Genomic DNA, 24,419 nt, shown 5'->3' with positions numbered 1-24,419 from the left:
CATCTCCATTTCTCTGATGAAGACTGGCTCATGGATCTGCAAGTCGGATAATCAACACTCTGGTTTTACTGATGTTGAGTGAAATAATTTCTTAAACTGATACAAATCCTTTACTTTTGTGATTTTGATCAGGTAACAGAGGCCAATTATCCACTTACTACTTACAAAGATGACTTGCTTCAACTCTACCCAATTATCAACCTTATCCCATAACTGAGCTTGAAATAGTGCTTCTTTCAGTAGTTTGGTGTCAGGTATGCAAACGTGATGGCCAATTCTAGGAAGCCATTTGAGTGTATCAAAATTCACAATGAAGTGAAATGCTGCCTGGGAGAGAAAGTTAGTTTGACAAAATCCTATTCATGGACCATTTTTGCAATTCAGAATCCACCTCTCAGTGATGGAAGATTGACTGTTCACTGCTGTCTTCAATGTGCCAATACAGTCTTTGGTCAAGTGGGGAAAAGGATATTTGAACTTTAAGCTCTTAACACAAAATTCAGTCTATCAGACATCAGTGAATCCTGTCTTTTAAAGTCTCCTGAGATGTGGACCACCTATTGCACTTAAAGACATTACTAATGTCACTTCTGCAATATCCTCCAAATTCAGTGGAACAATAAGCAAACCAATGTCAAGCCAGTTATAGCACTCTGATCCCCAGGTGAACTCAACACAGATTGCATCCTTAAAATGGATTATACCCATGATTTTTTAGTTCATTGAGCTCAGCCATTGACACAAAAGTAGCCTTGGAAAAGTTCTGAAGTTGAGGTTATTGTTGTATGCACAAGTACATGTGTGCACAGGTACAGTGAAAAACTAACTTGCAGCAGCATCATCAACATATGCCATATAAGCAGCATTCATTTAAAAAAACAAATTAAACATGAATAAGACACAATCTTTACAAGAAAGAACAAAGTTAGAACAAAACAATTGAGTGCAAAATAATCAAAGTAGTTATGGTGTTACTAAGGCAACACGAGTGAATCTGCAGATGCTGGAAATAAATAAAAACACAAAATGCTGGCAGAACTCAGCAGGCCAGACAGCATCTATGGGAGGAGGTAGTGACGACGTCGGGTCGAAACATCGTCACTAGCTCCTCCCATAGATGCTGTCTGGCCTGCTGAGTTCTGCCAGCATTTTGTGTTTTTATGGTGTTACTAAGCTCTAGTGATTAAGGTTGCACTGACTGGTTCAAGAACTAAATGGTTGAAGGGAAGTAGCTGTTCCTGTAGTGTGGGTCTCCAGGCTTCTGAACATCCTGCCCAATGTCAGGAGCAAGATGGGCAGGGTCCAGAAGGAGTGCCTGAAACATATTGGGTGGAGTTCACTTCTCTCTGCAGCTTCTCAAGTTCTTGCACATTTGAAATAAGACCATAGCACACAAGAACTAAATTAGAATATTCAGCCCAATATGTTTGTTCCACTATTTTATCATGGCTGATTTATTTTCCCTCTCCATCCCATTCTCCTGTCTTCTCCCCATAATGTTTGATGTCCTTACTAATCAAGAACCTAAAAGTCTCTGCTTTAAATATACCCAGTGACTTGGCCTCCAAAGCCGTCTGTCACAATGAATTTCACAGATTCAACACCCTCTGGCTAAAAATATTCATCATCTCTGTTCTAATGGGAATTCCTTCAATTCTGTGACTGTGCCCTCTGGTCCTAGACTCTCCCACTACTAGAAACATTCTATCCACGTATATCCTATCCAGGCCTTTCAATATTCAGTAGGTTTCAACGAGATCCGTCCCTCCCCTCTTTCTTCTAAACTCCAGTGTCTACGGGCCCAGAGCCATCAAGCGTTCCTCATACATTAACCCTTTCATTCCCAGATTTATTCTTGTAAACTTCCATTGGACCCTCTGTAATGCCAGCACAACTTTTCTTAGATATATGGTCCAAAACTACTCACAATACTCCAAATATGATCTTACCAATGTCTTATAAAGCCTTACCATTACAGTACATCCTTGCTTTTATATTGCAATCCTCTCAGAATGAATGCTAACATTGCACTTGCCTTCTTTACTATCAATTTGACGTTAACCTTGGGGAATTCTACACTAGGATTCCCAAGTCCCTTACGATTACAATATTCCATCTTCTCTTAGATGATGAATTAACACTCCCCCATGAATAAGAATAATTGGAAGTAGTACTTAAGCTAGCAGAAACACCAAGTGTGGTTTGGCGTCACCATCATTCTCAAAGTTGCTCAGGTCCTGAAGTTCAGAGATACCAGATTCAGTCTGCAGCAGGTCATGACCATACACATTTGGAGGGATAAGACTACTTGTATCAATCTACCAATGATACATCCATCCAGGCAATCACCACACAGTTCTTGTGAGTCGAAGTTCTGTCTTACAATCTATAATTGTGCTGTATTGCATAAACAGAATAGATCTGGCAATTCAAACCCGTCAATGCTTACATTTGTTCATTACACCTATTTTATTTAACTGCAGCATTTTGAAGACCTTTTATTTTGCATTGAGATTTACAAAACATGATCCCTATGATTACAGTAGAATATTAGAACTTCAATATACGATTCAATTCCTAAATTCCATGATAAAGAGCTTCACACATGAAAAACGGAAAGAGCAATGGACTGGGACCAATCATACAAAGCAAGCATTAACAAAACAGCAGCAGCCAACACAAGAACAAAAGTACTGTATTATGTAGCATCTTTCATAGCTTTGAAATGCCCCTTTAGACTTTACTTTTGAAGCTGAGCTTTTAAAGTCCTTATCTTGAATAAAGAACTCATGAAGTGCAATGACCAGATAATTGATTTTTGATGACAGTGACTGAAAAATAAATTCCAAATAAACATCCAGGTTAACTCCTGGATCAAGTATGGGCCCGAACATTACTCTTCTTTGAAACATGCTCATAGATTTTATACCCACTGATCATGTAGATCAGGGGTTCCCAACCTTTTCCATGCATGCACTCCCACCATTAACTGAGAGGTCTGTGGAACACAGGTTGAGAACCCCTGAATGGTTGGTTGTTTACTACTTTTTCAAATTTGGCATCTCCAACAGCACAAAATTCCTCAGTGCTCTGCCTTTGTTAGAATTATGTTTGTGTTTCTGCGTTGTCAATTCTCAACCTTTTTAACTCAAAGAATGCTGTTAATTGAATATAAAAGTCCAACTATTGATTGATAATGAGGACTTAAAATGTTGGCATACAAGAGTTAGAGTCTTAGTGCCATGGAGAGATATAACATGGGAACAGACCCCCTCAGCTCACTGCACTGATTATCAGCCACCTACCCACACCAATCCTACATTAACCCCTTTTTTAAATTGTCTCCACATTCTCAACTCTCCCTAGATTCTACCACTAACCTGCATTCCAGGGACAATATATAGTAGCTGGAAACTGGAATACAGTGGACACACACACAGCCACAGGGAGAATGTGCAGCTCAACACAGGCTCAACTCTGACCTTGGAGTGCTGTCTAAGTCTCTGGATTCGCAAGACATCAAATCTGATAGGCGCACCACAGTGTGGCCTTATTTGTAAGTTTCCTTTTTATACAATTATAGCTTTCAAAAAAGGACAAAAGTTGTTGCTAAATTATAGCATTCAGTTCCCTTTTCCTTCACTGTATCAAACCTAAAGTGACAGTGAGCACTGGCATACAGCACTTGAATTGAGTGATTTGTTTCCGTGTAGTATCCTGAGTAAACCTAATATAGCTGGAATATTTACCAGGATATTGCTACCTTATTTAGCGCAAATTAAGTATTACCATGGGATGCTAATGAAAAAATTTCTAGAAGTGGTTATTGTTGCACTATATACAGGAAGCTGGCAGAAACACCTACCTTGTCCACTGCAGCACATGCCATGAACCAAGCACGAATCTAGCAATGAATCAATCCAGGATTTGTGTAGAAAAATTGCCTTGAAGGGTGGTATGGAACTAGCTGGGTCATGCAATATAGGTGCCAAGACATGGGGCGCAGGGCTGCACACTAGGTTCCATAGATGAGAACTGCCAGCACCACCATTTCATGGTAAAAGAAACTAATGTTTCCTGCTTTCTTTGCTTGATCACACTCTTCTCCCAGCTTAGAAATCACAAAATAGTAGCTGAAAACAGCCTCCATCACTTGCAACAAGAGGGGATGAGAGTGCTTACAAATCCCAGAAATAGTCTATGCTCACCAACCCTGTCAGTGTGTAAAATTTGAGTCCCACACCTTAAATCTAAAAGACTATTTTACACACCGGAGTCCACTCAACACATGTCCTCTGTGACTGTCTGATCACACAATTGAGCCACGGGTCAATGCATTACAGTACCAGAGGAACATCAGAAGAGGGGAAAGATTTGTACCAGGTTCTAACATAGCCCTTAGGAGTTATCCTTAGTTTCTTCAATATCTATTTCTGAATCAACATTATCAAAAATGCTTATAGGTCCTCCAATCTGAACCTTCACAGGTGTGTAGCATTGTAATTTTAAAAAGATATCCACTAATGCTACGTGCTGCTATGATGTGTCGGCATTGTGCTTGGCAGATCTACATGGGCTACCACTGTAGCATCCAATATCTGTGAAGCATTGCCAGTAAAATGATGCATACATGAAATACTATTTAATATCTTACATGATTTCAATGATATTCTGCAATTTACCTTTCTTCTGTGTTTTTGAGCAAATGCCTGAATATTTCCACTCCTGTAAAATGCTATCTAAAAAACATGAAAAGCAACTTTTAGCAGTATGGGGAATAAAATATTACTTCTACAGTGTCAATGCCAATTATATCTTTCAGATCTATTGTCGTGCAAGATTAATATGCAATACCTAATTCATCAATATTCCTCAGTCTAGGTACAAACCTTTTGCTCCAAAAGTATACTTAATAAAATATGCAAATATACAATACATATTAATGTGTTCACATTCATGGTACATTAATACATAAGGAAATGAAATTTTACATATATTCTATGAACATCAAGTCTAAGAAGTTTTTATATAGTCCATAATAAACAGCTGGAACTCAAGCACAAAAAGGCAAAGAAAAATGTATCTGGTTTGCAAATAAATCCAATAAAGCAGAAAGGCTCTGAGCTGAATTCTCCGCAAGATGCTGCTGACACATATTCACTAACTATAAATACCTATTTCATAAATGATTTAAAGTATTAGGTCACTCTTGCTATAAATATATCCCTGACATATATATGGTCTACCCTTTCTTTTCATTATATTCAACTCCAAGATAGATACGGGGCAAAATGTAACCATGGAATACAACATGTACTCTTAAAACAAGAACTCCCTCCTGACATCGTGCACATGAAAGGTCACCTAGTTTTATTTGATAAATTAGATCTATGATCGTTGTAATGATTCCTGTGTGTTCTCAATATAAGTAAGCTGGTATCCAATTTTCTCAGTGGCCAACTGTTGACAGATAAACCTAAAAAAATCTTGATACTTGGCTGTTAAAATTTACCAGCTGTACTCTATGTTATTTTGTACCCTCCAGGAACAAATGATTCAGGAAATTTCCTGTACTGTAGTTTGTAAGACAGAATCATAAAGTGACTGTTCCTGAATTCACCACCTTCTCTGGCAATTCATTTCAGATACCAAATACACCCTATGTAAATATTGTACCTCTAAGATCCCTTTTAAACCTTCTCCCTCTCAAATTTATTTATGCTATCTAGTTTTGGACACCCTACCATGGGAAAGAGACATTTTCTATCTACCCATTAAATTCCTCTCATAATCTTACATACTTCAATGCTCGAGAGAACACAAAACCCCATAAATCCTGTTTCTCCTGATAACTCAAACTCTCTAATCCAGGCAACATCCCCGTGAATCTTATCTACATCCTTGCTACTTTAACCATGTCCTTCCTATAATATGGCTACCTAAAGTGCACACAGAAATTACACGTGGTATTGTGCAAAGAACCATTAACATCTTCCCCAGATAATCTATATCTGTGCTTGTTCCCAGGCACAACATCAAAACAATGATCTATATGAGTTTCCAGCCTGGCATCTCCTCAAATTTAAGATTCTCTGCTTTTGTTCAAATTTCTTGCCAGCCTCACTCCAGGCTATATCTGTGATCTCCTAGGTCCTTCAACCCACTGAGAAACATGTTCCTCTAGTTGTAGTCTCCTCTGCATTGCAGTGTTAGATCACTTCATTTTCCAAGTTCTGTCGTCAGTTGTTGTGCCCAATATCATGAGTCCGAGTGCCAAATTTAGCCTGAAGCAGCTTCTATGAAGCTTTTATTTTATTGTGTTAAAAGTAACAATATGCAGAAAAGTAAACCCAATTGGAATTTGGGGATTCATGAAGCTACTATTAAGGTTAAAGGTGAATTAGAGGAGGTTTAAAGAAGGCCTGAGAAATATTGTTTTCACACAAAGAGCAGTTGGTATCTGGAATGGGATTTTCTTTTAAAAAGAGAAATCTTGGATAATTTTGGCAAAGCTGTATTTTACATCCACAGTTTGACAATCCACTGCCTTCTATCCCACTTCAGAGACACGTAGAGCTTGCCAATGCTATATACACTATTGTTTTTGGAGTTGTGATCAGTTTAGGCTTGTTTTAATTAATCAGTTCAGCATTTAAAAAAAATGTCACCATTTCATGTGGCAAATAGGACTCAAATTATTGGAGATATTCATTCTCCACAGGCCCACTCCCTCAGTCAGTTTAGTCACATTTGAGAAGAACCATGTGCAGGATTATCCATGTGTCAGTCTGCTTTTAAAATGTGTTCCAATTTTGACTGTGCTATGTTCATTGATATTGCTTTCCTACAGGCAGATCATATGATAAAAGCACCTCCAAACATGCATCCTCAGTATTTCTTAACCAAAAGGTGAAATTAGGGAATAACTTGCAAATTTTTGGCATTGTTTTCTTAAGTAAATAAAGTGGTCTTGATCACAGGACAATAAAACAGAGGTAAGAGCCATCCAACGATTCAGCAATTAAGAGGCAGGTAAAACAAAGCAATGTCATCTGCACATGCTTTAAGAAATAGAAGTTGATAAATGTATTTACTTATTTACTCCTTTTACCGACATAATTTTCATAAAGCGAATTTCACTCCATATCTCAAAACTTGGATAGTGGTTTGTGAATTTTGCAAGGGCATGGAGGTGATCTATATCGGGATATATTTTCTGTTGCATTCCTGGCAATTATTGAAAGATATAAAGCAATGCAACACTAACATGAGAGTATAGGATTAAAATCCAAGACGTTATATCAACATAAGGTACCATCATGGCAGCCATCTTGGCATGTCTATTGAGATCATTAAGTTTTTGTTGTTTTATCCTCAAGCCAGTTAACAATATTAGTTGTGTTACATAAGTTGTCATCTTCTTCTTGGCATCCTGACCTACAGAGCCAAATGTACAATGGCCTGCCAGGAGAGAAAACTCATTTTCCATCAATAATGCTCCAGTAACAATTCTTCAGCCACATTGGAGAAGCAAAGAACATGGTCTATTCGTTTGGCTGTTGGTTGACATGGAAAAAGGATAACAATCATTTTTATTTAGCATTTCCCAAACATGCAAAAGTGCTCCTTTATATGATTGCAATCTTGTTAGTCTTGCAACTTCACTACTGATAGCCAAGCTAGTAGGTTCTTATCTATTTCTTGCCTAGAAATGCCAAACCATACTGAACTCATGGCTTCTCATACTTCCAACTACAAATCTAAATAGAACCCCACTATTTTTCAAGGAATGGAAGTACCAGAAACAAATTAATCTTTTCACTTATAACTTATATTTATATAGCAAGATGTCCTAAACTATTCCAAAGTATTATAATAACTAATACATCTACGTAGTTTCAATGACTTGATTTAGGTATAAACTTAATCACCTAATTCTTATCAAAGCTATATTTAGTTTTTACAGTTTTACAAATCTAGAGTACTAAGTATGCATACCATCTCTTCAAAATCCATCAAAAATAACACTGAAATTTATACTCACAGACATAATTACAATAATTTCTTTATGTTCTCCTGGAGCAACAAGAATGTCTGGATAAAGAAATAGCAATTCCCTGCAAAAGAGCAGCCTTGGTTCATTAGGTTGGCAATAAAGGACAAACTGACAATGTGGTTGAAAAGGACACAGCATTAATATTTTCATGTTGTCACTGTCCAAAATTTAGAATTTTACAGGAAGTATTTGCATAGGTTATATTTTAATTCCTAGTTGGTTACAGTCTGTCCCTGGGAAAGATGGTTTCTATCTTTATGTCCATAAATTTTGTTCAGAAGTCAGACAAGACAAACATCACTTGATTCGATATCCATACCTCCACTGTACTATAATTAATGGCATCAAATGCATGTTAAGACTGATAAGGAAAAAAAAGCTGTTAAAAAAAGGAAAGAGGAGACTGGTTCTATCATTCATTGGAATTAATTTTTGTATATATGAGACTTAAATTTAATATTATCGGAGCTCATTCATCTGTATTAGTGTTCATAACTGGGATGGACTGCAGAATGGAAAAGGATACTGTCATAGTGCTAAATAGCACGTCTTCTAAGTACTTGACTGAAAAACTCTGGAAATTTTAGACTCTTCTTTGGCTTTTGATTTGTTTATTATACACATACTTTATATGATTAATTCTATGGTAGAATCATTCAACAGTGTATAAGTGTATTTAATATCCAGCAAATTATACTTTAAATCAGGGGTGTCAAACTCATTTTAGGTCACGGGCCGAATTGAGCAAAATGCAGCTTCATGCGGGCCGGATCAGTCGGACGCGTGCGAACGTAGCTTTCGTTGCCTCCGTTTTTTCAGCCTGCTCTCATGTGTCTCAGTCTCTGCTATAACTACAAAGTGTTTCACTTTACAAATTCTGTTTCTTATGAAGACTGCCGAGCAAGACTGCCGCATAAACACTAAAAACCCTGAAAACCTGGTACCTGAATAAACTCAGCATTAGCCATATCATACGCCATAGGCGCTTCGATTACTGGGGACAGCTTTAATAGTAATTAGATATTTTCTTGCGGACCAAAGATAATTCCACCGCGGGCCTTGAGTTTGACATATATGCTTTAAATGAATCTCTAATTGAGAACTGTAAAATTTTAATTCCCCAAACTGTGAGGCACGTAATGTAGTCTTAGAGTTAACTCTCTTTCCACAGAAGCTACCTGAATCTTCGAGCGTTCCTGCGTCTGCAGTTTTTGATTTTCAACAACACAAAATGTATGTATAATAATGGAGAATCTGTTAATTTTAACAGTTCTGTGGCACTGTTAAAAAATGATGCACCATGTACTGGAAGCTACATTTTGATATTTGACTTGATGTTTTACACAAACAAACTGGAGAAGGCTGTTGACTGATATCAATGTCCCTTCATTTGTGGTAGAGGAAGATAGCAGAAGCAAACAAACATGAAATTGCACTCCAATTAGTACATATTATTTTAATATACTTGTTATACATGTTTTCAGACAGCACAGGCAGAAGTAGATTTCATGCCTAATACATTCCTTTTAAAGATCAAAATGCACAGTTTTAGTTTTGCTGTAAACCATGAGAATATTGAGAAGGCCAAAGCATTGAATAGTTTCAGCCCCAGGAAGTAGGTGAAAATTCCAAGTTTAACTACAAATTTACAAAGTTCTCACGATTCAGGCTTGATTTCTTTATATTGGAAAACACTGTATATTAATATGTAGGAAGATGTTAAAACCAAGAAAGTATTGCCTAGTCAGAATGCTCAAAGAACTCGTATTGAGGTACGATAAAGTTCAAATCACAACTCTTCCTCCAGGTTCCATACAAGAATCATTAATTTTCACTCTCTGAATAGAAATCAAATCAATCAAAGTTCAAAGTAAATTTATTCTCAGACTACATACAGTATAAGTCACTATAAACTACTTTGAGGTTCATTTTCTATTAGGCACTCACAGTAGAACAAAGAAATGCAATGAAGATCATTTTTTTTTTAAAACGCACACAAACACAGATGGGCAAACAACCAATGTGCAAAAGGCAAACTGTTGAAGCAAGCAAATAAATAAATAAACAAATACTAAGATTGAGCTGTAGAGTCCTAGAAAGTTAGTCCATTGGTTGTGGAGTAATTTCAGAGTTGAGGTGAGTGAAGTTATTCATGCTAGTTAGTGAGTTTTATGGTTGAAGGATAATAACTGTTTCCAAAACTGGTGGTGTGGCCATTAGGCTCCTGTATCTCCTTCTCGATAGCAGCAATGACAGGAGAGCATGGCGTGATTGGTGGGTGTCCTTGATGGTGGAAACTGCTTTCTTGCAGCAGTGCACCTTGTATATGTGCTCAATGGTGGGGTAGGGCTTTGCCTGTGATGGACTACGTTGTATCTAACACTTTTTGTTGGCTTTTCCATTCTTGGGCAATGGTGTTTCCATGCCAGACTGTGAGGCAACCAGTCAGCATTCTCTCCACTGTGTACCGACAGAAATTTGTCAAAGTTTTAGATAAAATGCCAAATCTGTGCAAACTTCTAAGAAAGGAGATGTGCTAACATCCCTTCTTTGTAATGCTTCTTAGGTGCTAGTCTCAGGTCAGATCCTTTAATATAACACCACCAAGGAATTTAAAGTTACTGATCCTCTCCACCTCCAATTCCCCCCCCCCCCATGAGGATTGGTTCATGGATCTCTATTTGCTTCTTGTAGTCAATAACCAGCTCTTTAGTTTTGCTAATGTTGAGAGAGGTTGTTGTAGCACCGTTCAACCAGATTTTCATTCCCTATTATATGCCAATTCATCAGCACCTTTGATTTGGCCAACAACAGTGATATCATCAGCAAACTTAAATATGGCATTGGAGTTGTACTTACCCACACAGCAACAAGTGTAAAATAATTACAGCAGGAGACTAAGCACACAACCTGGTGGTGCACCTGTGCTGATGGTGATTGTGGAGGAGTTGTTGCCAGTCTGTACTGACAAGGGTCTGCAAGCGTAGAAAGCAAGGACCAGTTCCATCAGGTATTGAGTCCCAGGTGCTGGACCTTAGTGATCAGCTTTGAGGGGATGATAATATTGAATGCTGAGCTGTAGTCAATGAAGAGCATCCTGAGGAATACATCGTCATTGTCCAGAGGTTCCAGAGCTGAGTGAAGAGCCAGTGAAATCATATTTGCTGTTGACCTGTTGTGACAATAGGCAAGTTGTAGCAGATCCAAGTCTTTCCTCTGGTAGGAGTCAATGTTTCATCACTAACATCTCAAAGCACTTCATCATGGTGAATGCAAGTGATACTGGATGACAGTCATTGAGGCAGGTTATCATGTATAATACCTTGGGCACTAATATTATTGAAGCCTAATTGAAGTAGGTGTGTACCTCAGATTGCCAAAGAAAAAGGCTGAAGATGTCATTAAACACTCCATCAAATAGTGTTGGGTTAAATATTCATTATTGACTCCTACAGCAGATTGACTCAATAAATAAAAACAAGCAGAACCAAGGACGACCATACACAACGCTGCAATGACGAGATTCAACATATATTCCTGAAGCCTCGCTTACAGCCAGGAGTGCTTCTTTCAGACAGTGTTATGTCAAGGCTTTATGGAACATGAAATATCTGAGATGATGCATCTGCACACTAGGTACAGAAACAAAGATAACCTGAGGACACCAATGTTGGACATCAACATAACACAATTCCTAAATTATTAGAAACATGCCTCACTGGACAGCCTACCTTTAATCAGTGGTTGCCAAACTGACTATAGTTATGATATTAGTTAACCAGAGGTTGAAAGGATATTAAGCAATACTGGGCACAATGTTGCCCTTGGTGTTGCTACTGCAAAGTAAACAGCACCACACAATCACTCATAATTACTTCTCAAAAGGAATGTAACAATACTTTCAAAAGGAGATGCCTTTTTTCACTACCTATGCCTTAAAGTAAGATGTTTCCTGGTGACCTCTATCCCAGTCGCATGGAGGAGCTCATCACCTTGCAATACAATGATTCATTTAATTCCATGTTTCAGGACCATTGATAAAGCATGACTCAATGATAAGTAATTCTTTTACTTTCCCTTATTCTGACACTTATCCAAATGATGCAATGATTGTACAAATGTTCCTAAATAACTAACATTTAGAATGCAGAAACTCCTGAAAAATTGACAGATTGGTTGAAGTATCCTTTGATGAAAGAACTCCCACATTAGAATCTGCAGATTACTCCTGTAGGGCCAAAACCAAGTGTTTGATGTATTATTGGCATACACTCTAGGTGATAACCTTTACTTCTGATGATGATAGCTCCCTTTCAATGTAATATCATGTGATACCAATATTTTCCGAACTGAATTACTTCACAAAGTACTGATGTGGTCATATCTAATCAAAGCCTTTTTCCAAGAGGCTTAACTTTGAACAAGGCTTCATGAAACTCACTGAAGGGGTTCTTTAGGATTCTGCCTTAGCCCAACAATCTAGATATTCTTTCAATAGCTTTTGTATCCCAAGGTCAGAAATGAGGATGTTCATTGTTGATTTTGCTTTTTGTACCACTGAGGGGCAAATATACAAAGGTTCCCCTCTCTCGCAACATTCCTTAGTAAATTATGACATTATGATAGAATAAAGTCATAGTGTGTAGGCCTAGTATGCAGGCCATTGTTGAATAAGCTGATGTTAGTTAAATCTACAATACTGTAGAACAATGTTTTAGGACAAGGACGATTAACTTCCAACCACCACAGCTACCATTATCTGCACTTGGTACGAGTTCAAACACAAATATCGACATAACACCTAAGGTGTCTTTTATGTCATAATTCAACAAATGCCTCTTTGAAGCCAAGGACTGCTATCCTTACCACCACCTCTGAAATTTAACTAGAGTTCGTTCTTGGATTAAGCCGATGATGTCTGGAGTTGAGTAAATTTGGTAAAATTTATTGCCACCACTAATCTCTCCTACCCCAGCATCTTCTTAGTCGGTCAAGATGACAGAACCTGCCTCTGCTTAAGTGATGCCCTCATGAGCTCCAAAACCCATAGGAAGTTGCATCTCCAAGACCATCTCAAGACAAAACAAGAAGTTGAGAGACTGCACTTCTGAAATTGTTCAGGGGCACAAGTACACACATTAAAAATACACCTTTATTCTTTAACAATTAAGATGTTGAACTAGGTCATCCTGGATCCAGTCCTAAAGGGTCAAAGTGACAGATCTGCAGAAAACAGAGAATATACCGAGACTCAAAGTCCTCCCCTCAAATGCCCCAGCAGTATTTAACCACTTTACCGAAGATTTTTTAATTAAGAACTTCCCATTGTCTCAGATGGAATTATTTAAATCCCTTTGATTACAAATTTTTAAATAAGTTTCACAAATAAAATTGTTTAAAGCATAGAAAAAACACTGATATTACTTTAAGGCTTTTTAAATTACAAGAAAAACATCAGCTTAATGATCTCCAGCACCTACAGATTTTCTTGTGTTTGTGATTCAAACAGTGTACACCATTTTACCAAAGTGGTAGCAAACTCATTCAAACTTGCATTTTCCTTGTCTGCGGTACATCATTGCTCCAACACCAGCCACAATGGTAAGCCCAGCCATAGAAGGGAATCATTGCACATATACACAAGGTCCAAAACATGCCAAGACACTAACAGCACTTACTGAGCAGGCAATCTGCAATCAGTCAGCATGAATTAAACCTATTTGTGGCACTCTATCAGTAACATCACTTTTATTAATTTTCAGAACTTTTTTCAACATGTGTGCTAGTTATTCATTATTTTTCTGCAGGGAAGTAACTCAAATTAGGATGATGGAAGGGGGTGAAGAGTTTGGGGAGAGAATCTAAAGATGTGGAAACTTCCTCCCCAGTGCATGAGTAAACAAGAGTTAAATGATATGTTTTAACAGTTTATCATGAATGTTTGTGGCATCTTCACCTTCCAGAAAAGCTTCTTCTCCTGTCGTCCACAAAGCTGATCATAAGCTCCTTACAGATGCAAACCCCACCTAAGTACAAACCTAATGCAGAGTTCTGCTGGTTTGTTCTGAAGGACAGCTCCTGATCTGTCTCAGGGCCAGGACTGTCTTCTCTATGCCAACCACTTACTAAGCTATCCAGTAGCTGTATCTCACCGGTACTATCAGCCAAATTAATAAGTATTCATTTGTCTCCTTGCAGTCACACCTTAAATGTGCTTCCAGGTGCAAAGTAATGGGACGTTTATCTGGTTTGTGGCAAATGACAGGCACTCTCACAACATGTTACCATTCAGCAATTTGGCAGCACACTCAGTCGCAGCAGGCTCACTGGGTCCAAATAAAGGTGTAATTGTTCATCCTTCACGCTTTTTTGCAATCACAAGACACTGCTACATATTAAGGACATCAAGTACTGCAGGTCTAGCCTATGAGTGAATTGCTCAATAGTGATGGAACTGGACTTGTTGCATACCGTGCTGCTGCCTGCTACAGCCACCCAAGAAGGGAAGTGTCAGAGCACATGTGTGGTCCAACAAACAGTGTCAATGGTTGTCTTGGGCAACTTTCTTGTGATCAGAAGACTCTGTTGGACATTGGCTATGTAGAATAGTATGTCCGATTCACTGGGGGAGCTGCATGTTCTGGGTTGTTGCACTGAGCAGGCCCTCGTGCTGAGGAGGTCACCTGTTGCAGTTGCTCAGGAGAGGAGATGCCAGAACTGATGTAGGAGAGAGCAGAGGTGTGGCGAGTGTGCTGGAGTATATGCTGGTTTTGGGACTGGCCATCCCATCGGTCCTGCCCTCCAGTTTTCGGTTGGCAGGCAAATCAAGCTGGATTGTGTTCATCTGCGGCGGCACTTGCGCAAGTTGAGGACTGCTGCATCCTTATTCATGCAGATCATCTATCTACAGGCTATGACACTCAGGGACTTGGGCTATGTATTTTTGGTAAATATGTTTTTCTGTAGTATTTATATGTACAACATGTACCTTGTGCTGTGTATGACTGTTGGTACTGTGTTTTGCACCTTGGCCCCAGAGGAACACTTGTTTTGTTTGGCTGTAATCATGTGTATGGTTGAATGACAATTAAACTTAACTTGAGAATGAACACTTGAAATGCTATGATTGGATTCACCAGGCTGCTGCCTGAAATAGAGCTGTAGTTATAAGGAGAAATTGAATTGATGGGTGTATTCTCATTGGGAGGCTGAGGGGTAACCTTACAGATACCTAGAAAATTATGAGGGACATAGATTAGATAGTCAGAATCTCTTCCTTCCGGTGAGGAGTAGTTTAGAACTAAAGGGCCCACATTTAAATGAAGATCAAGATTCATGTTTATTTATCATGACCTGCAATATTGAATTTCTCTCCAGTTGAAAACAAAAAAAACCATATAGTGCCCTGAAAAAGTATTCAGCCCCCACAACTATTTTCAGATTTTACCGTCTCATTTTCTAAATATAAAATATATTGAAGTACGACTTTTAAGCTGATCTACAAAACGTACATCATGTCAAACCAAAAGAAAAATTCCAAAACCTGTCAACAATTTACTAAAAATTAAAAACCAAAATTGAGAGGGTGAAAAAGCATTCATCTCCTTCGTAATTACTCTGCTAACTTTCCTCCGGTGCAATACAGTGTACTGCCATACCAACTCACCCAATTTGTTGATGTAGAAAAGGAACATTTGAATAAATAGCCCTTCTCCCTGGGTCCAACAATATGGTAGATTTTCAACAGACCACACCAAAACAATTACGATAGAGCATTCAAGACAAGTCAAGGAAATGATAATAGAGAAGCACTAATCTGGGGATGGGTACAAGAACATCTCACAGGTACTAAATGCACCTCAGAGCTCAGTTCAGTCCATCGTGAAAAAGTGGAAAAAGTATGAAACCACAGCCACACTGCCTAGGTCAGCCATCCCTCTAAACTTAGTCACCAGAGAAGAAAGGCAGTTGTAAGTGAGGCTGCTATAACGCCAACAGTCTCTCTGACTGAGCTGCAGAAGTCAGTGGCAGCAGCTCGAGATGAAGCATGGCTCCACATTCTATAAGGTCTTGAACAAAAAGGGATTTACAGAAGAGAGGCAAGGAAGAAGCCTTGGCTAAAAGAAAGCATATCCTTGCCCATAAAGACTTTGCAAAGCATCACTACAAAAATACTGCAAAGACACGGAAGAAGGCCTTGTGGTCGGATGAGACTGAAGTGGAACTTTGTGGCACCAACACCAAGTAAGGGTTGAATACTCTTACAAGGCACAGTACATAACAGAACATGCCATTAAACAAGTTTTGTCTTTAAAACAATCATACTTCCGTTTAAATTACCTGCATGTTATAGTCTGCAAACTTTTTGCATCAGCATCATCACAATTTAAAACCACAGTTATGCTACACAATTTTCGAAGATCAGGTAGACCAACGAAGAACAGGGACTGAAATCTATAATTCTCTTTCATCTTGTACGGCACTGAACTGTGGTATCTCTGTGAAATGAAAATTTTAAACAATGTAAAACATCTTAAATTTGCTGTACGTATTTATACATTTCTTTACTGAACCATCCTTAGCATTCTTCAGAGGCATGAAAATTAACACGTTGCAATGACCATGGTTTAATTGGTTAGCACTACACTTTACAGTATAGGCCACCTGATTTCATTCCCCCCGCTGCCTATAAGGAGTTTCTACGTTCTCCCTGTGACCACGTGGGTTTCCTCCCACAGTCCAGAGGTTAACTGGTCATTGTAAATTGTCCTGTGATTAGGCTCAGGTGAAATCAGAAGATTGCTGGGTGACGCGGGTCGAAGGGCTTATTCTGCGCTGTATTTTTATAAATAAAAATAAACAATAGGATGAAGCCTTCAACAAACAACATGCTAGAGAAACTCAGAGGGCCAGGCAACTTCCGCGGAGGGAAATGAAAAGTCAACATTTTAGGCAGAGATTCTTTATCTAAAAAGGTTTCTTCGCTGAATAAAATGGTCAAGGAGGGCTGAATTGTAAAGCCTGAGGTAAAAAGCTGAAGGGCATTATTGAGCTGAGGCATGGGTGACACAGTAAAGAAGGAGAAAGGCCCAAGAGGAAACCAGACAAATTACACAAGTCATGAGGCATAAGGAGCGTAATAGGCAGGAAACAAAGAGCCGGATAAGTGAGTGGACAGTACTGGGTAAAAGCTTAAACCTGGGGAGGCAGCAAGGTAAACAAAAGGATTAAAGAACTGCAGGAGGTCCTGATGTAGGGGCTCCCCCCACCACCCCCTACAGATGCTGTTTGCCCGATGAGTTTATTCAGCAGATCGTTTGCTGCTCCAGATTCCAGCATCTGCAGTCTCTTCCCTATCTCAGAAAGGCTTTTTTTTAAAGTTGAGAGAGGGCTGATACAGGATGAAGGCATCCAGTCACAGGTGTACTGCAGGGTCTCTGGCAGTCGAACTGCGTGCTCCCACAGACAGACGGAACGATGACCACATCATTTGCTTTGGTAAAACTAGCAAGACTTTGGTTAAATAGCTGATAACGTTGATCAAGACTAAACCTCGCCTGCAAAACACCCTCGGACAGCCAAGTGAAAACAGAACCTATCCCTGTACAAGTATAACAAGAATCAACTAAAATGGGAAGCAACATTGCAATAATACTACGATCTCCTCGGACTCCTCACACCTCTCACGGACGCCCTGCACAAACGGCGCCACCGCCAAAATCTGCGCGCGCTTCGCAGCACATCACCGAAGTACCGCCCACCTGCGAGCCGGACGGCGTGTGCCTTCCGACCGCGCCTGCGTCGCGACCGGTCCCTTCCGACCGCGCCTGCGTCGCGACCGGTCCCTTCCGACCGCGCCTGCGTCGCGACCGGTGCCTTCCGACCTCGCCGTCCGGGTTTTAGTCTCAGGAAGGTAGAGACGGCCCCCATCGCGGCTGATTTTGTTACACTCGTGAATCCGAGGCTGTTGCACTCGCTAGTTGCTCAAACCGACGGCATTAATCGACCACCTATTATCGCAGCAAAACGCAAACAATAAGGGATTTTGCAGATGATGGAATTCCAGAGCATCAGGCAAAAATTCTGGAAGAATTCATCACGGTCCACTTTCCTCTCCTAACCGGTTCCTTCTTCTCCAGCCTTTTACCTTTTTTCACATTCCACCTCCCAGCTTACTTAATCACCCTTCCCCATCCCCAAACACATGCACGCCTTATTCTGTCTTCCTCCCCCTTCCTTTCCAGTTTAGCCATTTCCATAGATGCTGCCTGAACTGCTGAGTTCCTCCAGGCCACCCTTGGGCTGCTCACTAAGCAGAGGCGATGGAGCAGAGAGAGGTGGAGGTGCGAGCGGCACACGATGCTGGAGGAACTCAGTAGATGAGGCAGCATTTATAGAAATAAAGTGCAGTCGACGTTTCGGGCTCCTCGCCATGACCACCATCTTCAACACTGGTACCCTGACTATCCAGCTTCAGTCGTATAAATACCTGATAGACGCCTCCTTGGACTGTTGCTGCAAATACACCTCATCAACAGGGAGGGTAGGCAATCCATGCCTGAGGGGGTCACACTGAGAGCCAGGAGACCAGAACATGTCTGCCTAGAGAAGCATTGCCAGGGAAGGAGCATTATCTCACCAATGTTGTTGATTATTCACCAGAAATAGAAGTGCAGACACCAATTCCATCACAGTCATGGTCTACACCTGCCCTGGAACATCTCTGACCTTAAGGTCAGCTGCAGTTATGTCAGTGCAGTACAGCACAGAAACAGGCTCTGGGCCCATCTAGTTCATGTTGACTTAGTCTGCCTCATCCTATCGACCGACACCTTGGCCACAGCTCTCCAAACCCCTCTCATTCAGGTACTACCTAAACCTCTTAAGTATTACAGTTGTAACCACATTGACCACTTCTATTGCCAGACTCACTCATTCACTGCAGCCCTTGAGTTTTGTCTCAGATTCTCCTAAATGATTCACCTTTCACCATAAACGTATAACCACAGGTTTTAGTGTCACTCAACCTGAGGAGAAAAGGCTGCGTGTATTCATCCTGTGATTGTGTATCTTTATAAGAACATCCCTCCTGCATTCCACGGAATAACGTCCTAGCCTATTTTACGTCTTCCTATAACTCAAGTCCTGGGAGCATGCTTGAAAATTATCTCTGTACTCTTTCAAGCTTATTGATGCCTGTTCCGAGAAAGATGACCAATTTAACTCAAAAACTCTACCCAAGGGGCTAACAGCTAAATTGCCCGCCTTAGCACTCGAAAGGAAACTGGGACTGGGACTTTGGGAAGAGAGGTTGTGGCGACCCACTTTCTGCGCAGGCGAACTGGCTCACAAATAACCAGCACGCGGGGGGAGATTTTGGTAATGCACCCCTGACGTCATTTCCACCCGGAGAGGGCGGGCGCTAGGGATTAAATGCCAGCGCCGCAAAGTTTGAATAAACTAGTCTCGAAACGACTTACCGACTGCGTGTCGTTATTTCAGCACTGTGTGTAGCACATCACTACAAGGTGGAAGATAGGGCAGAGTGTCAGATCAGAAGGGGCATCGATCCTGATAGTGATACTCCAGTGATTCATGGGCATGTGATGGATGGTCAGGGGAATGAACTGAATGTGTTCGAGGGACCAGGTGAGCAATTACATTTGGAGGCTGGGGGAGGCCTTGCCACACACGTATCCTTTGAATTTGCCACCGTGCATTTAAGTGCACGTCTTCTAGTATTATGACTGGGAAAAATATGCCAGTTGTCTACCCTATGTCTCTCATAATCTTGTAAACTTCTATCAGCCCCCAGTCAGGCTAATCAACCCATGAACCCACTCTATCACTCCCCCCCCCACCCCCACCACACATCATCTGCGGTCACTTTATCTACATCTCTGTATATAGCAGTTAATTGTACATTGTGTTTTATAGTATTTCTTTTATTTTACTTGTTTTTTAATGCTGCTTTGGATCCAGAGTAACAATTATTTTGCTCTCCTTTACATTCAGGTATGAAGTTCAAAATATACATGTGCGGCAAGTATGTTTTTCAATGCAGAGAGTTGTGGATGCCAAGAAGGTGCTGCCAGGGGTGGTGCAGGAGGCAAGTACCACAGAGGTGCTTAAGGGACTCTTACATAGGAGGTGCTGAGAATGGAGGGACATGGGCATTGTGTAGGCAGAATGGTTTAGTTCAGTTGTGGATTTAGACAATAATTTAACATTGTGTCCTGAAGGGCCTTTCCCTGTGCTGCACTGTTTAATGTTCTATGTTATAAGTAAAGAGCAACTGCCTGAGTTGTGTTTCCAGTGCTCACAGAAGCCCACTTTAATTGTGCAAAGAAACACAAGAGCATTGTTAATCAAATACCACAAGACAAAATTTCACCTGACGGTAACAGAAAGTTGGGTTCTGAGTGCACACAGACGGAACTGGGCTGACATCCCGTCCAGTGAACTGGCACCACCTACTGGATTATTATTGAATAATTACAACCCTCTCATTTTAAAGAACATCTCCTGACAATAAGTTAACAATTTCAGTGAAATTTGACCACTCCCCATGAAGCCACCTTTGGGGAGTGAAAAGTGGAACAATACCACGTGATCAAGTAATCAAAGTCAAGTTTATGCACAAGTACATGTACATAAATCCATCTCACTTTTCTATATTATCTCTGTTTTGCACTATTTTAATCTGTTTGATATACATCTATATGCTTACTGTACTTGATTTATGATTTTTTTTCAATATTATTATGTATCGCATTGAACTGCTGCTGCTAATTTAACAAATTTCACGACACATGCCGGTGATAATAAACCTGATTCTGTTGTATAAATAGGAGCAATGGAATTCTTACCTACAACAGTGTCACAGGCACAACACAGCTATGTCTGAATGGTATAAGTGTGAGTTGTGCAGGAACTGGTAATGGAAATTCCAGAGTGGTACAGTTCAGTTAAGAATCTATCATAATCACAGAAATTAATTTTTTATACATGTGTTGAACTAAAAAGCCATTGTAATTAAAACTTGAAGCTAGTTTGTTTCCACATCCCATACAGTAAACGAGTTAGGCTCACTTTCGTAAACTGTATTTTGAGCACCCATTCTAATTTTCCTCAGAAGCTGTTTGGTTTCCTTTTATCCTTGGTTCTCAAGAGATAGTGGATCTACAAGCTGTGCCACTGTGCCCACCCAAGTTGAGTTCAGAGAAATTCAACTCAGTGTCCACTGAGCTGCAACCACCTGCCATAGCTTGCTTGTCTCACTGTGACTGAGCCAGTGAATAGGATTCATGAATCGTGTGCAGCTAATGATGGAGTTGTCATCTATGAGTTTCAAATGATGCCGCATTCTTACTTGTAAACTGCCAGAGAGAAAGTGCTAGATGAGCATGGGCAACATAAACATTTTTTGAGTTCTCCATATGAAGATGGGAATGATTATTTGATGGATTTTAATCAACGTGACTGAGTGAGTGCATGACTAGAGTGACATGCAGCGACGTGGATACACTAAAATGTGTGAAGGTAATCTCAAATCATCTACTTCAAGATGGAGTATTGGTGTAAACTTTCCTAGGCTAGTTAGGTAATTAACGAGCTTCCGGCATTAAACTTAATGGTATAGCTGTGCAACCGAGTGCTTGCTTGTGATTTACTTTGCTACTTCCTCCTTTAACTGGTGAGTCAGTCCACAATCCTCACTCTCCTTTACCAAACATAAAAGGAAACATGTTAAAGCAGATGTCAGCTTTTGGAAATCCCTAACTCCATGCCAAAGTATTCTTACTTACATGCAATTCCAAATTATATGAAGATTAGATTTTTGAATTATTCTTTGGAATGCCAGAATTAAAATTGAATCATCTGTGCATCCCTAGGCATTTTCCTTTAGATTTAACTCAAACATTTAATCACAAACTTGAACAGGTCTTAAAAATGCTAACATTAATAGTGTTAAATGGTGACAAATTTATAGAAAACAAAAAAAAACTGAATTCCAGAAGTCCAAAATTAAAGCAGAAAATCTTAGCAACAAGCCAGACAACATCTACGGAAAGTGAAATAGAATTAATGTTTTGGTTTGATGGAGTGTCTTTGATCTGAAATGTTAACCCTGTTTCCTTCTGATCTGCTGAGTGTTCTCAGCATTTTCAGAAAATTAATAGAACTGATTTTCACAATCAGTTTATTATGTTGTTTGTATTTTAGAACATTGTTTTCAACACATACACCAATGTGATGAAAAATTAGTTTGTATATTCTTTACTATGAAAAACAGAAAGTGCTTTACCCCTTTTTTAAATAACACTAGATTACTGCATGTAGATTTACAAATACACTCATTTATTTGTGGCAACTACTATCATCAAAAGGATGCTTTGGAGATAAGAATGTATAATTGTCGTATGAGTTCTGAGTTAGTCTGATCTCTGAATTGGCATAACTACTTTTATGAAAGAGGTTTAATAAAGCAATAGAAATGTGTTATAAAGCAGAATTAGCATATGAACAGATAGAGCTTGAAGATCACAGAAGCCTCAGGGAAGAGTATTATGTTTATACAGCTGGGTATTTTATTTCTGGCAAAACTTTAGCATTATTGTGGTTTGCCCTTGAAAACATGGTGCAATATTAATTCCTAATAATCTTTGCTGCAAGGGTAATGTGCACCCATGATCCTTTCTTTCCAATCTGTTTCAGTGTTTTAGGCACCATTAGTTCTTGCTGATGTCTACAGATGCTGGCCAGTTCACTACTATCTCATGCAGATGTTCATAGTTCATACGAGTTCTAAAAACGGGTGCTAATGGGCTGAACCATGGTAAAAATAATTCTTCTGTTTCCAAGAAACACATTAATCTCTTTTCCTTTGTTCCAAAATAATGTGTGATTGTCATAAAATTCTCTACTGGCCAGACATGGCCATGTTACTATTTTTCTGTCTGAAAGAACATGTGTTTAAAACAGCCATGTTTGTCTACACTTTTTGCTCATGTCTAACAACTGTAATAAGAAGGTCAACAATGGGGGTTCTGCCCTGGAGCATAGGTTGATTTCTAATGCCAGATTCTGTAACTGATTGTTGCTAACTTTATGTGGACTCCTGTCTGGCAAGGTTAGGTTGCCTTCATACAGTCAGATTCAATATCCTCTACATTAAACATTAACACTCGGGATTGTGGAACACACTGTCTATCCATGTGCATCTTGTGCTTTGAAGTCAACCCTGCACAAACATACCAAATCAATGCCAAATTTACCTTAATACTAATGAAATGAGGAATTAAATTCATAAACACTGTTCAGCAATTTAAATTGCTTTACTTAGTATTTCCTCTACAAGTGTAACAAAAATTATCTGCCTGGCATAAAAGAATTTGATAGAAATGCTATCAATACAGAAATGAATACTGGAATTAGCCATTTCGGACAATTAACTGTTCTAGACTTGAACCTCATATTCCCAATATCCATCTCTTTTTACAAATGAGAAAATCTGCAGATGTTAGAAACACACACACACAAAATGCTGGAATAACTCAGCAAACCAGGCAGCATCTATGGAAAAGAGTACAGTTAAGATGGTGTTGGAGCATGACCAAGTGGTTAAGGCATTGGTCGAGTGATCTGAAGGTTGCTGGTCGGAGCCTCAGCTAAGGCAGCGTGTTGTGTCCTTGAGCAAGGCACTTAACCACACATTGATGACACTGGTACCAAGCTGTATCGGCCCTTGCCCTTCCCTTGGACAACATCAGTGGTGTGGAGAAGGGAAGGCTTGCAGCATGGGCAACTACTGATCTTCCATACAACCCTGCCCAGGCCTGTGCCCTGGAAACTTTCCAAGGTGCAAATCCATGGTCTCTCGAGACTAACAGATGCCTAAAAGATGGTGCTAAATGACCACTCCTTTGCTTGCATCTTTGGAAACAGCTTTATTTCCATCTTTAATATCTTTATTTTTCCCTTTGTGTTCTTTTGAAGACCCTGACCTGGAGTTACACGCTGACTTCGGTTCTTTGCAGGAATGGGGCATGTTCTCAGGGGTTTCAGGACCAGCCGTTGTTCGGCATGCCAAGGGGTCGGCTTACGAGGCAGCCTAGTGTTTGGAAGCCTAAGAATTCAGGGCTCTGGAGACAGGTGGATTGAGGGTCGGTGTCATGGCAGGAGGCTCATGTGTCATCGGGGAGACAAGAAAATCTTTCACTGTGGGCCCGAAGACCAGAGATCTTAACGATCTTCAGGCACAGAGCTCGTAAAAAGTGACAAAACGGACTTTTTAACATTGTAAAACAGCGGGTTGTTGTTATGTCTCCCGCTCGCTGTGAAAATGGGGGACCCCTCCCTC

At 39.8% G+C, this 24,419-nt stretch overlaps 1 protein-coding gene across 1 annotated transcript in view; it reads right to left on the bottom strand.

The window, feature by feature from the left end:
- The window catches only part of c1h18orf63 (chromosome 1 C18orf63 homolog), a 79,596-nt gene extending 61,610 nt beyond the window's left edge, over positions 1 to 17,986 (bottom strand). Inside the window, exons 1-3 of the mRNA XM_073034612.1 lie at positions 17,818 to 17,986; positions 17,476 to 17,657; positions 16,397 to 16,554 (exon numbers count right to left, since the gene is read on the bottom strand). Of these exons, the coding sequence (XP_072890713.1) occupies positions 16,397 to 16,554; positions 17,476 to 17,657; positions 17,818 to 17,986 (509 nt within the window). The remainder of the gene's footprint in view (positions 1 to 16,396; positions 16,555 to 17,475; positions 17,658 to 17,817) is intronic.
- Between the last annotated feature and the right edge of the window lie 6,433 nt (positions 17,987 to 24,419).

Source organism: Hemitrygon akajei, chromosome 1 (assembly GCF_048418815.1).
Source record: "Hemitrygon akajei chromosome 1, sHemAka1.3, whole genome shotgun sequence".
Taxonomy (NCBI): domain Eukaryota; kingdom Metazoa; phylum Chordata; class Chondrichthyes; order Myliobatiformes; family Dasyatidae; genus Hemitrygon; species Hemitrygon akajei.
Note: the sequence above shows the minus strand (reverse complement) of the source record. Positions and strands in the feature narration are given on the sequence as shown.